The 14075-nt window shown below is 40.3% G+C and overlaps 1 protein-coding gene across 3 annotated transcripts in view; it reads left to right on the top strand.

The window, feature by feature from the left end:
- Positions 1-96: 96 nt before the first annotated feature.
- Positions 97-14075, top strand: part of NME7 (NME/NM23 family member 7) — a 249673-nt gene continuing 235694 nt past the window's right edge. For 2 of the 3 annotated variants that reach the window (XM_052653459.1, XM_052653458.1), the window contains exon 1: positions 97-157. In XM_052653459.1, the coding sequence (XP_052509419.1) occupies positions 155-157 (3 nt within the window). In that variant the 5' untranslated portion in view covers positions 97-154. Of the gene's footprint in view, positions 158-405; positions 425-14075 lie in introns of those variants that run through there. The other variant, XM_052653460.1, reaches the window with a different exon arrangement.

The following is a 14075-nucleotide window of genomic DNA, read 5'->3' as shown; positions in this document are numbered from 1 at the left end:
TACTCCTAGCCAATAGAGACGAAGGGGCGGGCCACTGGCCGCCCGGCTAGAGTCCGGCAGTAGGCGGGGCTTTGTTGCCGGAGTAACCTGGCGTTGGTGTTGGTTCCTTCCTGTTGAAAAGATACCTGTTTCCTTGTGCTAAGATCCTGAGGCTATGGTGAGTGCTAGGCGAGGCCAGAAGAAAGGGTCCGGGGTCGTGTATACGTCGCGTCCCAAGTCCTGGAGCGTCTGGGTCCTGAGAGGAGTTCGCGTCCCTTCTCTCGTCACCTCGTTTTCTTTTTCTTCCTTTCCAGGCGCCGTCCTTGCAGTTTTCTTGTTTTTCCCGGTTTTTTGTAGCACGATGAATCCCACTTTTGTACTGCTAAGCCTTGAGAGTAATGTGACAGAAAGTTTAGGGGTAAGACTCTGAGTCTAGCAGTTTGAGGTGAGACATTGTTTCGAATAGACGTGTAAAATGTTTTTATTTTTAACCATTTTTTTCCTCAAAGCTCTCAGCTTCACCTTAACGCGCTTCATTTAACACTGTGTTGTGGTGTGTATGTTACTTTCTCATTGGCTAGTGTGTGTGTGTGTCTGTGCGCGCTCAGTCGTGTCTGACTCTTCAGTGACCCCAAGGACTGTAGCCCGCCAGGCTCCTCTGTCTATGGGATTTCCCTGGAATTTCCCAGGCAAGAATACAGGATCTGGGTTGCTATTTCCTTTTCTAGGGGTTCTTCCCCACCCAGGGATCGAATCCATGTCTCTCGAGTCTCCTGCATTGGCAGGCAGGTTCTTCTAACAGTAGCACAACCTGGGAAGCCCTCCTTTCTCATTACTGATCTGAATATCCTTATATTCTGAAGTCTTTGCTTTCTTGAGTGGTCAACCACTGTCGCATACACTTGTCTAAGGGCCATTTAGTAATAGCTGTATTTTGCATTAGTTCTCTTCTAGCCAGTTGATTACCTTCTAGTTCTGTGCTTTTTAACAAGAATGCCCCTCAAGATCACTTGGAGATCATTTATAGAAAATTCACTTGGAGAAGGCAATGGCACCCCACTCCAGTACTCTTGCCGGGAAAATCCCATGGACAGAGGAGCCTGGTAGGCTGCAGTCCATGGGGTCGCTAAGAGTCGGACACGACTGAACTACTTCACTTTGACTTTTCATTTTCATGCACTGGAGAAGGAAATGGCAACCCACTCCAGTATTCTTGCCTAGAGAATCCCAGGGATGGGGGAGCCTGGTGGGCTGCTGTCTATGGGGTTGCACAGAGTTGGACACGACTGAAGCAACTTAGCAGCAGCAGCAGCAGCAGCAGCACTTGCTAGAGCTTCATCCCTAGAAATTTTGAATAAATAGGAATAGGGCTCCATGTTTGAATTTTTGAATGCCTAAGGATGATTTTAATTCAGTCACATGTTTGAAAACACCAGGGTTCTAATGTAGTCATTTAATGGCCAAACATTTTAAACATTTACAAATAAGGAACTGGAGGATAGAAGGATGTCCATTGTCAGATGAATTTAGTTATGAACTTAACATCAGAGACTCTCCCACTACCCATTCTTTCTCCACTACTACTCAGCAACCCATTTTATTACCCCAGTCTGTCTCTGCCCTCCTCCTTCCGATCCCTTTCCAAACCTTCACTTTTAAAAACCCTGTCCCCTTTCCCTCCATTCCAACCAGATGACAGAGTCTAATGGTCAATTTCTTTAACCCCAAGTCTCCAACTTATATATTGATATTTCTTTTTACCCATCATTGGGTCTTTTGTTTCTAATTTATAGAAACAGGTGTTGAAAGAGAATGCTTTCATTTTTGCTCTAAATCTTATTCCCTCCCACTACTTACAGGACTTTTTGCTTCGGGTTATCGTTCTCCTTTCTTGTACTTTTAGCCTCTTCCTCTCCATTTCCTTCTCCTCAGTGTCTGAGTCATACATCTCAAGAAAATGAAATAAAACAAAAGCCCGTTCCCCATCTTGTGTTTATCTATTCTCCCCACCTATAAGTAAGCTGCTGGAAAGCATAGTGCTTCCATTTTTAGCAAATTCTGCTTGTTCACTTGCATCCTCAAAACTCTGTTGTCTGAATTCCTCTCTAACAGCTTCGTGAAGTTGTTCAGTCACTAAGTCATGTCTGACTCTGCAACCCCGTGGACTGCAGCACGCCAGGCTTCCTTGTCCTTCAGTGTCTCCCTGAGTTTACTCAAACTCATGCTTATTGAGTCAGTGATGCCATCTGACCATCTCATCCTCTGTCACCCTCTTCTCCTGCTGCCCTTAATCTTTCCCAGCATGAGAGTCTTCTCCAGTGAGTTGGCTCTTTGCATCAAGTGTCCAAAGTATTGGAGCTTCAGCTTCAGCATCAGTCCTTCCAATGAATATTCAGGACTGATTTCCTTTAGGATTGATTGGTCTGATCTCCTTGCAGTCCAAGGGATTCTCATGAGCCTTCTCCAGCACCACAGTTCAAAACCATCAATTCTTTGACATTCAGCCTTCTTTATGCTTCAACTCTCACATTTATACATGAGTACTGGAAAAACCATAGCTTTGACTATATGAACCTTTGTTAGCAAAGTGATGCCTCTGCTTCTTAATATGTTGTCTAGGTTTGTTATAGTTTTTCTTCGAAGGAGCAAGCATGTTTTAATTCTGTGGCTGTCGTCACCCTCTGTAGTGATTTTGGAGCCCAAGAAAATAAAATCTGCCACTCTTTCCGTTTTTTCCCCATCTATTTGCCATGAAGTGATGGGACTGGATGCCGCAATCTTAGTTTTTGAATGTTGAATTTTACACCAACTTCTTCACTCTTCTCTTTCAACTTCTTCACTCTTCTCTTTCAACTTCATCAAGAGGCTCTTTAGTTCCTCTTTGCTTTCTGCCACTAGGGTGGTATCATCTGCATATCTGAGGTTGTTGATATCATGAAGTTGTTCTTGCTTAAATTTTGAATGGCCTTTTAAGTGCCAAATCCAGTAATTTCTCCTCAAAATTTATTTTATTTAGCTTTTCTGTGACAGCTGAAGTATGTGCTCAGACACTCAGTTGTGTCCAGCTCTTTATGACCCCATGGCCTCAGTAGCCCGCCAGACTACTCTGTCCATGGGATTTCCCAGGCAAGAATACTGGAGTGGGTTGCCATTTCCTTTTCCAGGGAATATCCCTGACTCAGGGATTGAATCCGTGTCTCCTGCATGCAGTTGAATTCTTTATCATTGAGCCACCAGGGAAGCCTGTACAGAATCAAAAGGAGATGAAAAGTGACATTTGCAAAATACTGTTTTTTGGTGCCTGCCATTCAGATTTTCCAACAACCCTAAGAGCAGTGAACTCCTCCCTGCACTCTCTGCACGGGCTGGAGGTGTGTGTAGTGGCTGTTTCAGATTGGGTGGTCAGTGAAGGCTCCTCTGAGGCAGTGACTTTTGTCTTCAAGTCTGAATATTAAGGTGCAGGGATCTGAGGGAAGATTCTAGACTGTACCAACAACAGATCAAAAGAGCTGTGAGCTCTGACCTTAAGGTTTAATGTGAACAAAGAATAGAAATTAGATTGTGAAGCAGTGTGGGGGGAATACGGTAGAGAATAGCATGAGATGCCAGTAGAGAGGTAGGCAAAGGGTAAACCACAAGAACGAAGTTTAGCAGTGTTTTGCAAACTATAGTTGTAACCCATTATTGGCTCATGAAATTAATTCGTGGTGTGTAGCCAACATTAAAAAAGAAGACACATGAAGTAGACTTTAACTGTATTTATTGCATGTAAGGGTCGCTTTCATGAAACTTAAAAAAATTCTATGTGTGTTGTGTGTACTGAATTATGATGTAGAATATATTTCTTACTGTACGTCATGATCCACAAAGTTCAAGATATAATATACTTTGAGCAATACACACTTTGAAATCTCAAGGGATGCAGATTTTTTCTTCCTCCTTTGAATCAGTGACAATCTTATTGTGTGGCAGGAAAAACTCTGAATTTAGTGAAAGTGTAAAATTGATTAGAGTAGAATTTTCAAGTTTCTGCATCCCAGTCTTCCTCTTATGTCAGTTGCTGTCAGTCCTTTATGAGAAAAAGTAGGCCTTTAGAAAAAGAAACAGATGTCCTTTCTCTGTTCAGTCTGGCCACAGGCATCTGTACTCTATCAAAGCTGATGGTTGCTATAAGCAACTGAGGATGGAGCTTGTTTCCTGGTGTGGCTTCCTGTCATTGCAATTAAGTTATCTGCATCTGGTTTGTTACTGTTGTAGCGTCTAGTAGCAGAATTGGGTTCAGGTTTCAGATTTTAGAACCACCTTTATCTCATGAAGCAGAGATAGGCAACTGTAGTTAAGGTTGTCTCCCATACATGCTGTTTAAGATAAGATAAAGAATATAGCAGTCATCAATTTATTTACTGTTGTGTATACAGAGAATAGAGAAGATGATTCCAAATATTACCCATTTGTACTCTACAAGCAGTGTGCCATGGCCTTCCGTGGTGGCTCAGATGGTAAAGAATCTGCATGCAATGCAGCAGACCCAGGTTTGATCCCTGGGTTGGGAAGGTCCCCTGGAGAAAGGAATAGCTACCCACTCCAGTATTCTTGCCTGGAGAATTCCATGGACAGAGGCGCCTGGAGGGCTACAGTTCACGGGGTTGCAAAAGAGTCAGACACGACTGAGCAACTAACACACACACAGCAGTGTGCCAGTGTGTCTATTTCTCTTAACCTCTAACTTGATATAGTACAGAGGCATGCTTTGTGGTGTTACTGTTCAATTTTGTGGATATTTAAAATTTTTCCTTTTATATATTAGATTGCATCTTCCTCAATTACTGTTATAGATTCATTTTCCTAAGAAATAGTAAAAGGTCAGGGTAAAGGGAGGGAATGGGAGATGGCAGGTATAGTTCTTAATCCAGTTTCATAGCTCTTATGTACTTTAGGGGCTTCCCTGGCGGCTCAGTGGTAAAGAATCCCCCTGCAGTGCAGAAGACATGGAGACAGGAGTTCCATCCCTGGGTCAGGAAGATCCCCTGGAGTAGGAAATGGCAACACATCCCAGTATTCTTGCCTGGGAAATCCCATGGACAGAGGGGCCTGGTGGGTTACAGTCCATGGGGTTGCGAAAGAGTCGGACACAACTTTGGAACTAAACAACAACAAACTTTTGGGAAAGAGACAGCTAAGCATGAATGATATGTATTTAGCAAATATTAGATCTTGAGATCCATAAATTTCTGTCCAACTTAAATGGATTAGCTGGGAACATGTACTTTTATTACTGGTAGTCTTGAAACTTTACTATGTAGTGATTTGATTGTGAAACTATATGTAGGAGCCCTTTTCAGGTCTAATCTGTTTCTTGCTGTTACTGCTGCTGCTAAGTCGCTTCAGTCGTGTCAGACTCTGTGCGACCCCAGAGACGGCAGCCCACCAGGCTTTCCTGTCCCTGGGATTCTCCAGGCAGGAACACTGGAGTGGGTTGCCATTTCCTTCTCCGGTTTCTTGCTAAAGAGGCTCAGAAATAGGGCTTTGGAAAAATGGGAAATCCCTCCATCTAGTGGCAAGTATGGGTCTATCATTTTTAGTAAACCATCTTGCTCTTTAAGTAGTTTCTTGAGTGTGTTACTGTGTGTACCCGAATCTCTGAAAGGTGAATATTTGTACATCTTAGATATTGGAGTGTTTTTTATAATTAAATAATTGAAAATTTAATCTCCAAAGGGAGAATGGATCCTATAATAACATGCTCAATTTTCCTCAGTACATGCTTGAGAGGCTGCTTCAATTGTGTCCGATTCTTTGCGACGCTATAGACCATAGCCCGCCAGGGCTATGGGATTCTTCAGGCAAGAATACTGGAGTGGGTTGCCATTCCCTTCTCCAGGGGATCTTCCCAACTCAGGAACTGAACCCGGGTGTCTTACGTCTCCTGCGTTGGGAGATGGGTTCCTTTACCACTAGTGTCACCTGGGAAGCCCACTTTTTCTCAGAATTTCCTTTTAAAATCTAGTAATGACCTTGAGAATTTATCTTATCTCTTGCTATACACATAGGTCAGGCATGCATCATCAGAACATTTTTAGAACCAAAATTGAATTACTAAGTAGTTATATAGAAGTGGAGCAGAGCCTCTTGAAGTCATCCTTCTGCCCTACTGTGCCCTCCATGCTGTAAATGTGAGATACAAAGATGAATTAGACCAGATCTCTCTCTTAAGGAGCTCACTGTCTTGGAGGAAGAAGGAAGGCAGGGAAGAGAGAAACATGATATACGGTAGATTGGTAGATTGAAGGCAGAAGGAGAAAGGGACAGCAGAGGATAAGATGGTTAGATAGTATCACCGGCTCAATGGACATGGATTTGAACAAACTCAAAACAATGAAGTGAAAGTTGCTAAGTTGTGTTAGACTCTGCGACCCCATGGAATTCTTCAGGCCAGAATACTGAAGTGGATAGCCATTCTCTTCTCCAGGGGATCTTCCCAATCCAGGGATCAAACCCAGGTCTCCCACATTGCAGGCAGATTCTTTATCAGCTGAGCTATGAGGTAGGCTGTTTTATTCTAAGAGAGAACTCTAGATTCATTAACTCATTCAACAATGACTTTTAAGTTCCTATGATTTGCCAGATAGTGTTCTACGCACCCAGGATGTAGCAATGTCCGGCAAAATCGTGCCCTCATAGAGCTAAAATTTGGGGATAGGGAGTCACACAATTAAAAAACAAAAACATGTAGTGTTAATTATTGATAAGTGCTCTGAAAAATTAGATTATGGGAAAAGGAGTGGAGAAGGTAGTATTATTTCTACTGGTATTTAGTGGGTGGTCAGGGAAGCTTATCTCGCTTGCTAACATTTGAGCAGAGAGCTGAATGCAGTGATGCTTAGAGAACCCTGGTAATCCTAGCAGTGGAGCAGAAGAGACAGAGGGAATACCAAGGGTAAAGATTCTGAGGTGGGAGCCTGCAGGGATGAGCAGGAAGGCCAGTAAGATTGGAGCAGAGAGGGCGAAGGAGAAAAGAGCAGAAATGTTGAGAGGTAGCCTGAGGCCAGATCATATAAGCTCTATGTGGTATGAAATCATAAACCCTTAGAGCTGAAAGAGACTCTTGTTTCTGAAACTGAGGTTGAGACCTTTTGGTGGATTGTGAACTCTAAATTGTGAATAGCAATTTGCTTTTACAAAAGTAACATATCAGTACATTGCACATTCTGAGGATAATTATTTGATAGAATTTTTCTTCAGTTGTGGGGGGGGTGTGTGTGTGTGTATTGGTTTTGGTGGAAATTATAGTTATTACTGTAAGTTTTGGTGAAAACAAAGTAAAATGCTTGTGAACCACTGATCTAGGCTTACATCAAATTTTGTAGATGGGGAACCTCAAGTTAGGAAGTACTCAGAGGTGCACGTGATTTCTTGCTCAGCAAGCCCTTCTTGCTGCCGTACCGTGCTCCTGTCTAGATGTTGTATGCACGTCCGGATGTAGATGTGACTGACTCCATGCTGCATTAGTTCTAATTTCTGTCTTTTAAAATATTTTATTTATTTATTTTTCTCTACTCTGGGTCTTCATTGCTGCTTTCTCTGGTTGCAGCTCGTGGGGCTTACTCACTAGTTATGGGGCACAACCTTTTCACTTGGTGGCTTTACTTGTGGAGCGCAGGCTCTAGGCTTGGAGGCTCAGTAGTTATGGTGCATGGGCTTAGTTACCCTCAGAGCATGTGAATCTTTCTGGACCAAGGATTAAACCCATGTCCTCTGCATTAGCAGGCAGATTCTTAACACTGGACCACCAAGAAAGTCCTCTAATTTCTTAAATAAGGGAAGGAATTACAAGCTTTATTTAGTTAATACCATATCAGTAAGTATTAGGATAGCAACTTCAGTTCTGTTTTATGATCTTTTTTACACTGTTTGACTTATATCCCTTTGCATTCTTCATTTTCCTAAATATCCTTTTTATTTCTCTAGGAAAGAAAGCTATCCAAAGTGAAGAGATAGAGAGGGAGAGAAAGAAATCCAGGACCCAGAGAGAGGGAGAGGGACAGACATCTACAGTCCAGGAGAGAAAAGAGAGAAATCTCCAAGGCCATGAGAGAGAGAGAGAAGTAGCCAGATCTCTGACTTGCCTGTTCTTCCTGCCGTTTCTATGGTTCCCATTGCTCCTTCCTGAAGGCCTGGTCTTCTGGGAAGACAGTGCTGGTGGAGAAGGGGCTCCGTCCACTTTCAAAGACATGTATTGGGAATTTACCTCTGTAATCTGTCTTCTGGCTCTCAGAGGATCAGTAATGTGCTGAGGAGAGTGAGCTCCTGGAGAGCAGGGTTTAATTACTACGCTCCTTGACATTCCTAGGCCTGGTCCATGAAGGTCCTCAGTAATGCTGTGCTTGAAAGACCTTCCTAATTAGTACACTGAGCTGTCCTGAGACTGTTCCTATCTGTTACGACTAAATTGTCACTTCTACAAACAATAAATCTGTAATATGAAAGGGAAGAAGGATTAGGCTCAAAAGAGACTTAATTTTGGAGAACTGCAAAGGTAGATTAATGAAGTTTGATGATATTAGTCCAAAGGTTTAAAAAAAAATTCTTTTACAAACACATATACACACACATACCAGATTAACCCCTTCCTTTTTTTAACGTCATGAGAAAGATGTTCTTGAAATTGTTTAACAGGATTTAAAATAATTATTGTTTTGAATTATTTAAAACCCTGTATGTCACATAATGGGATTTTGCTGCTGCTGCTGCTAAGTCGCTTCAGTCGTGTCCGACTCTGTGCGACCCCATAGAAGGCAGCCCACCAGGCTCCTCTGTCCCTGGGATTCTCCAGGCAAGAACACTGGAGTGGGTTGCCATTTCCTTCTCCAATGGGATTTTAAACAATTCCAAACAATAATTTTTAAACTTCCCTGGAACAGGAAATGGCAACCCACTTCAGTATTCCTGCCTGGGAAATTCCATGCACAGAAAAGCCTGGCAGGCTACAGTGCATGGGGTTTCAAAGAGTCAGATATGACTGAGCACACATGAATGTAATGTATTAGATGTTAGAAAGCAAATGAAGAGAATTCAGTGGATGTTATTCTTCTTTCATAAGAGTTGTTGTTTGAACCTGATTATTTCTTCAGTGACTAAAAAAAGTATGCTTTAAGTCTACTTGGGACTAGTTGGGGGAAGTATCAAAAAAGAGCTCAGATTAGGTCCTTTTTATGGAAGGAATTAGAGAGAAATGAAATTGTTGACCTGGCATGTATTGTCTGTTCATTAAAATATTTCTTAAAGCCCTGATGACTGAAAGAGGATCTAGTAAAAACTAAGTTAACTTATTAACTTGTAAATCAGAATGGGAAACCTTCTTTTCTTAGTAACTAATATCAATCATTTATTTTAGGCCTACTGTAAATAAATTAAGTTCTTTTCATGGAGGGAGACAGTCTCAGTGTTAAAAGACACCCAAAGTTATACTGCTGTTGAGTGGCTGGGCCCTGATTTGAACCTGTTTAATCTGGAAACCTGAACTCTTTCTCGTCTGCTTCAACTGGGGTCACGGTGTTTAAATTTTTTAGGAATAAATTTCTTCCTCTTTTTTTTTCATAACTATAGAGAGAAGTGAAGGCTCTTCCTTTTTGAAAACTCAATTTCTAGAGCATATGTGTGATACAAATTTTCTTCAAAAGTCATAATTCATATTTTGATAGTTATGGACTCTGCAAAATGACCGTGATTTAATATAGAATTAATTACAGGGCTCCAACTGAGGGGTGTTTGTCAAATGGCTGCATGGCCTGGATATGTTGAAATCCACATTGAACATTAGGTGGCGCTCCTTAATCACTGGATACATTTTTTTTGGGAATGATAGTTTTATGGATATTACTAGTTGCTCATTCATTTTAATTTTATTGATATGGTATACGAATACCATTCATCTGGAAAGAACACAGTATCACGGATTATTTCTCATGAAGACACACACATTTCCTTTTCATAAAGTAGGAAACTGAAACCTAGTTGAAAAGAAGGGCTTTCTTGGGGATTAAAATTGAAAGTGGCTTCTCTGAAGAATCTGTTACTCCACCAAAATATCCTTTGTCCTGTTTAAAAGAAGCCCTAAACAGTAAACTACTAAATTTAAATTAAAATAATGCAGGAGTCACATGAAATATGTAAGCAAAAACTCTTCTAAACAGTAGGGAGGATTATCCTAATATGCATCTCTTCAGATAGACTCTCTGATGATCAGTACGTCTAACACTTGCTGATTTTATAGAAGTACATTTTTGCTTATAGCCCTTTGAATCTGCATCACTTGAGTGTGCATGTAGTACTTTCTTCAATGACTGATACTCCGAAATACTCAGACTCATTCCTTTTCACATGAGGATAAAGCTAACAGAATCAGTAGCCAACTGTAGAAATACTCAATAGTAATAATTACGATGTTTGCAAAGCTACATGTATGTTTTGCATCTGTAGCATTCAGTATTTGAAGCAGAGGAAACATGGAACCAGTTTGGTTTGTGAAGAGCAACACTCCTCTGTCTCTGTAGCCAGGGCCACTGCAGTCTTCTGTGCATGGTGCACTCTACAACTGTGAGTGAATTGCAGATACGTTTATTTTTCTAATAGATGACAGAAAATGTTCCAAGGAAAGCACTTTTCCTGATTTGTGTAAAAGCACCAGGTCTGCTAAGGAACAAGCTTGGCACTCAGTGCCATTGGCATTTTCCCTAGAGGAAAAAAGAGTAGAAGATAGAAGAGGGAGCACAGGAGAAAGAAGGTGATATAAAAATAACATTGTAGGATGTGTCTAAATTGCTAAAAGGGTCACAGTGGGTTTAGAGCCTCCACAATAGCATCAGGATGCCCTCCCACCTTATCTGCCCCTCTCCCACCACCTTCAGGTCATACTGACTTTTTTACCCCATGAATTCACCAAGCCTCATCTTCCCACTGAGGCTTCATACTTTTTGTCTTTCTGGAATATTTCTCCCCCAGACTGCTGCATGAATGGTTTATTTCTTATCCTGGTTTTACTTCAAATGACATCTCCTCGTAGAGGGCTTTGCTTTATATTCTAGTTGAAGGAAGATTCCTTAGCGCTGTGTCTCAAATCATTAACACATTTACTTATGCATTGCCTTGTCTTTATAGCACTTATTGTTGCAGGAATCACACCGTTTTTGAAAACATGCTACAAGGAGAGACAGAAAGTTGGTGAGCAAGCTCCATGTCAACAGGGCCTTGTCAGTTTTGAATATCCCTATTGTCTGTCTCAGTGCCTGGCAAAGAGAAGAAACTGAATATTTGCTGAATAAATGGAGGAATAAATAAATTCAGCTTTTCAGGCCTGAATAACTTTTTATTTGATAATAGCCAGTGGATAAGTTCTGTTTTTTAAATTTGTTCTTTCAACGAATATTTAGTTACACCTATTACATGCCATGCATATACTTAGTCCCTTGGACTACATCTGTGAACAAAACAGACAACAATTCGTGACCTAAGAGGTCTTAAATTCTATTGAGGGAGATGTATAATAAATAATCAACATATTAAGTATAATATGCATAATATTTTAAGGTGTTAAATGCTATAGGGAAAAAATGGTCAGGGTGATGAACACTGGGAATGCTAGTAATGATGGGGAATGTAATTGACAGGGAAGTGGCCAGGGTCAGTCTACCAGAGAAGATGATAGCTGAGCAAAGACTGGAGAGTGAGAAATGATACGCCAAGCAGATGCTGGAGAGAAAGTATTCCAGGAAGTAGGGCAGCCAATAGAGAGGCTCTTAGGTAGAGAATGCCATGTGTTCAAGTAATAGTGTGGCTCTGACACTGTAAGCAAGAGTGATAGTTGTGGGAGATGAAATCAGATAGGTAACTGGAGGCCAGGTTTGCAGGTCATTGAAAGTGGGTTGATTTTATTCTGATAGAAATAGGAAGTGTTTGAGTCTGCAGGTTTTAAGAGGAGTGGTAAGGTGGTTCAGCTTATATTTTTACAGGATCTCTTTGACTGCTCCTTAGAGAATAGAAAAATAGAATAGAATGTGGTGAAGGGCAGTGGTCAAGATGGAAGTAGAGAGACCATTTATTAGATGTAATCTAAGTGATTAGATGTAATCTAAGTGAGAGTATGGTGGCTTGGAGCAGTGTGATTACAATGGAGGTAGTGGAGTGATTCAGTGTATATCCTTTGTAGTTAGAGCTAACAGGGTTTCCTGATGGATCTGAGGTTTCAGAGAAAGAGTGAGTCAGGGATGGAGTTAAAAGATTACCCTTGGGTTACTGCCTAAGCAATGGTAAGGACTGAGTTGCTATTAATAGAGATGTGGAAGACTGATGAGGAGCAAGTTTGGTGAGGGGCTGGAGCAGGGATTTAGTTTGGAGCCCATTCAGTTAGAGATACTTATTTAATATCTAAGGTAAGAAGGAGTTGCTTACATGACCCTGAAATTTGGAGAGGTCTACCCTGAGAGCTGTCTGTATATGGATGTATTTTAAAGCCATGTGACCAAACAATATCATTAGGAGAGTGAATATAGATAGAAACAAGATGTTCAAAGACCAAGACCCAAGGTACTTGAACATTAAGAAATCAAGGGGAAATGCAAATGCTGGAAAAGAGGTTACAAGTTAGTAACTTAAGCTTCTACCTTAAGAAATAAGAAGACAAACAAAAATAAGAGCAAACTCAACCTAAGATGGGAAAAAAGATGGAAATGAAGTTTAGAGTGGAAATCAATAAAATAGGAAACTGAGAAACAACAGAGAAAATGAATGAAACCAAAAATTGTTTCTTTGAAATGGTTAACACAGATAATACTTTGGTTAGACTGACTAGTAAAAGAAGACCAAAGGTATTGATATAAATTACCAAAATTAGGAATGAAAGAGAAGGTATCTCTACTGACCCTCCATAAATTAAAGGAATTATAGTGAAATACTATGAACAACTTTATGCCATCGAATTAGACAACTTGGATGAACCAAGTGAAGTTCTTGAAAGATACAATTACTAAAATAGACTCAAGAAGATGGAGAACATCTGAATAGACCTATACCAGGCAAAGCAATTGAATTAGTGTTAAAAAAAAAAAAAACTTTCTACAAAGAAAAATTCAGGCCAAGATGATTTCTCTGGTGAATTATATCAAACATTTAAAGAATAATTAATACCAACCTTTCAGGAAAATAGAAGAGGAAGTACTTCCCAACTCATCCAGTGATGCCAGTGTTACCCTTATACCGAAGCCAGAGGAAGACATTATGAGAAAAGATAACTGTGCCAGTATTCCTTGTGAACGTATATATACAAATCCTCAACAAAATATTAGTAAACTGAATCCAGCAACGTATGGAAGGGATTATACAACCTAACCCAGTGGGATTTATGCCAAGAATGCCAGGTTGATATTGTATCTGAAAAATTAGATTAACTAGTATAATTCACCTTATTAATAAAAGACAAAATCCACATGATCATCAGAAGACATGAAAACACTTTTACAAAATCCAGTACCATCCATAATAAAAATTCTCAACAAATTAAGAGGAGAAGGAAACTCCTTCAGCCTGACTCAGGAGATTCACAGAAAACCTATAGCTAACAACATACTTAATGGCGAAAATGTTGATGCTTTTTTCCTAAGATAGGTAATAAGAGAGAGTGATGTCTGCTTTCAGCAGTTTTATATGATGTTGTAAAAGAAGTTTTAGTCATTTGCAGTCAGGTGAGAGAAAAAGAGATAAAGAGGCATGCAGATTGGATAGGAAGAATTAAAACTGCTTTTATTCATAGATGATATAATCATATATGTAGAAAATCCAAAGTCTACCACCCACCTACCCAATACCAAAACACTTTTTTTGTAACTAATATGTTCAGTAAGGTTGCAGAATATGAGATCGATATACAAGATCAATATACAAAAATCAACTATTTCTTTGTACTACAATGGATCATCTAAAGAGGAAATTAAGAAATAAGTTCCATTTCCCATAGCATCAAAAGAATAAATACTTAGACATTTTTTTTTTAATAGCAGTACAGGATGTACACTGAATACTACACAACATCGCTGAGTAAAATT

This window comes from Budorcas taxicolor, chromosome 16 (genome assembly GCF_023091745.1).
Source record: "Budorcas taxicolor isolate Tak-1 chromosome 16, Takin1.1, whole genome shotgun sequence".
NCBI classification, from domain to species: domain Eukaryota; kingdom Metazoa; phylum Chordata; class Mammalia; order Artiodactyla; family Bovidae; genus Budorcas; species Budorcas taxicolor.
The sequence above is the reverse complement of the archived record's forward strand: the minus strand, read 5'-3'. Positions and strand labels throughout refer to the sequence as shown.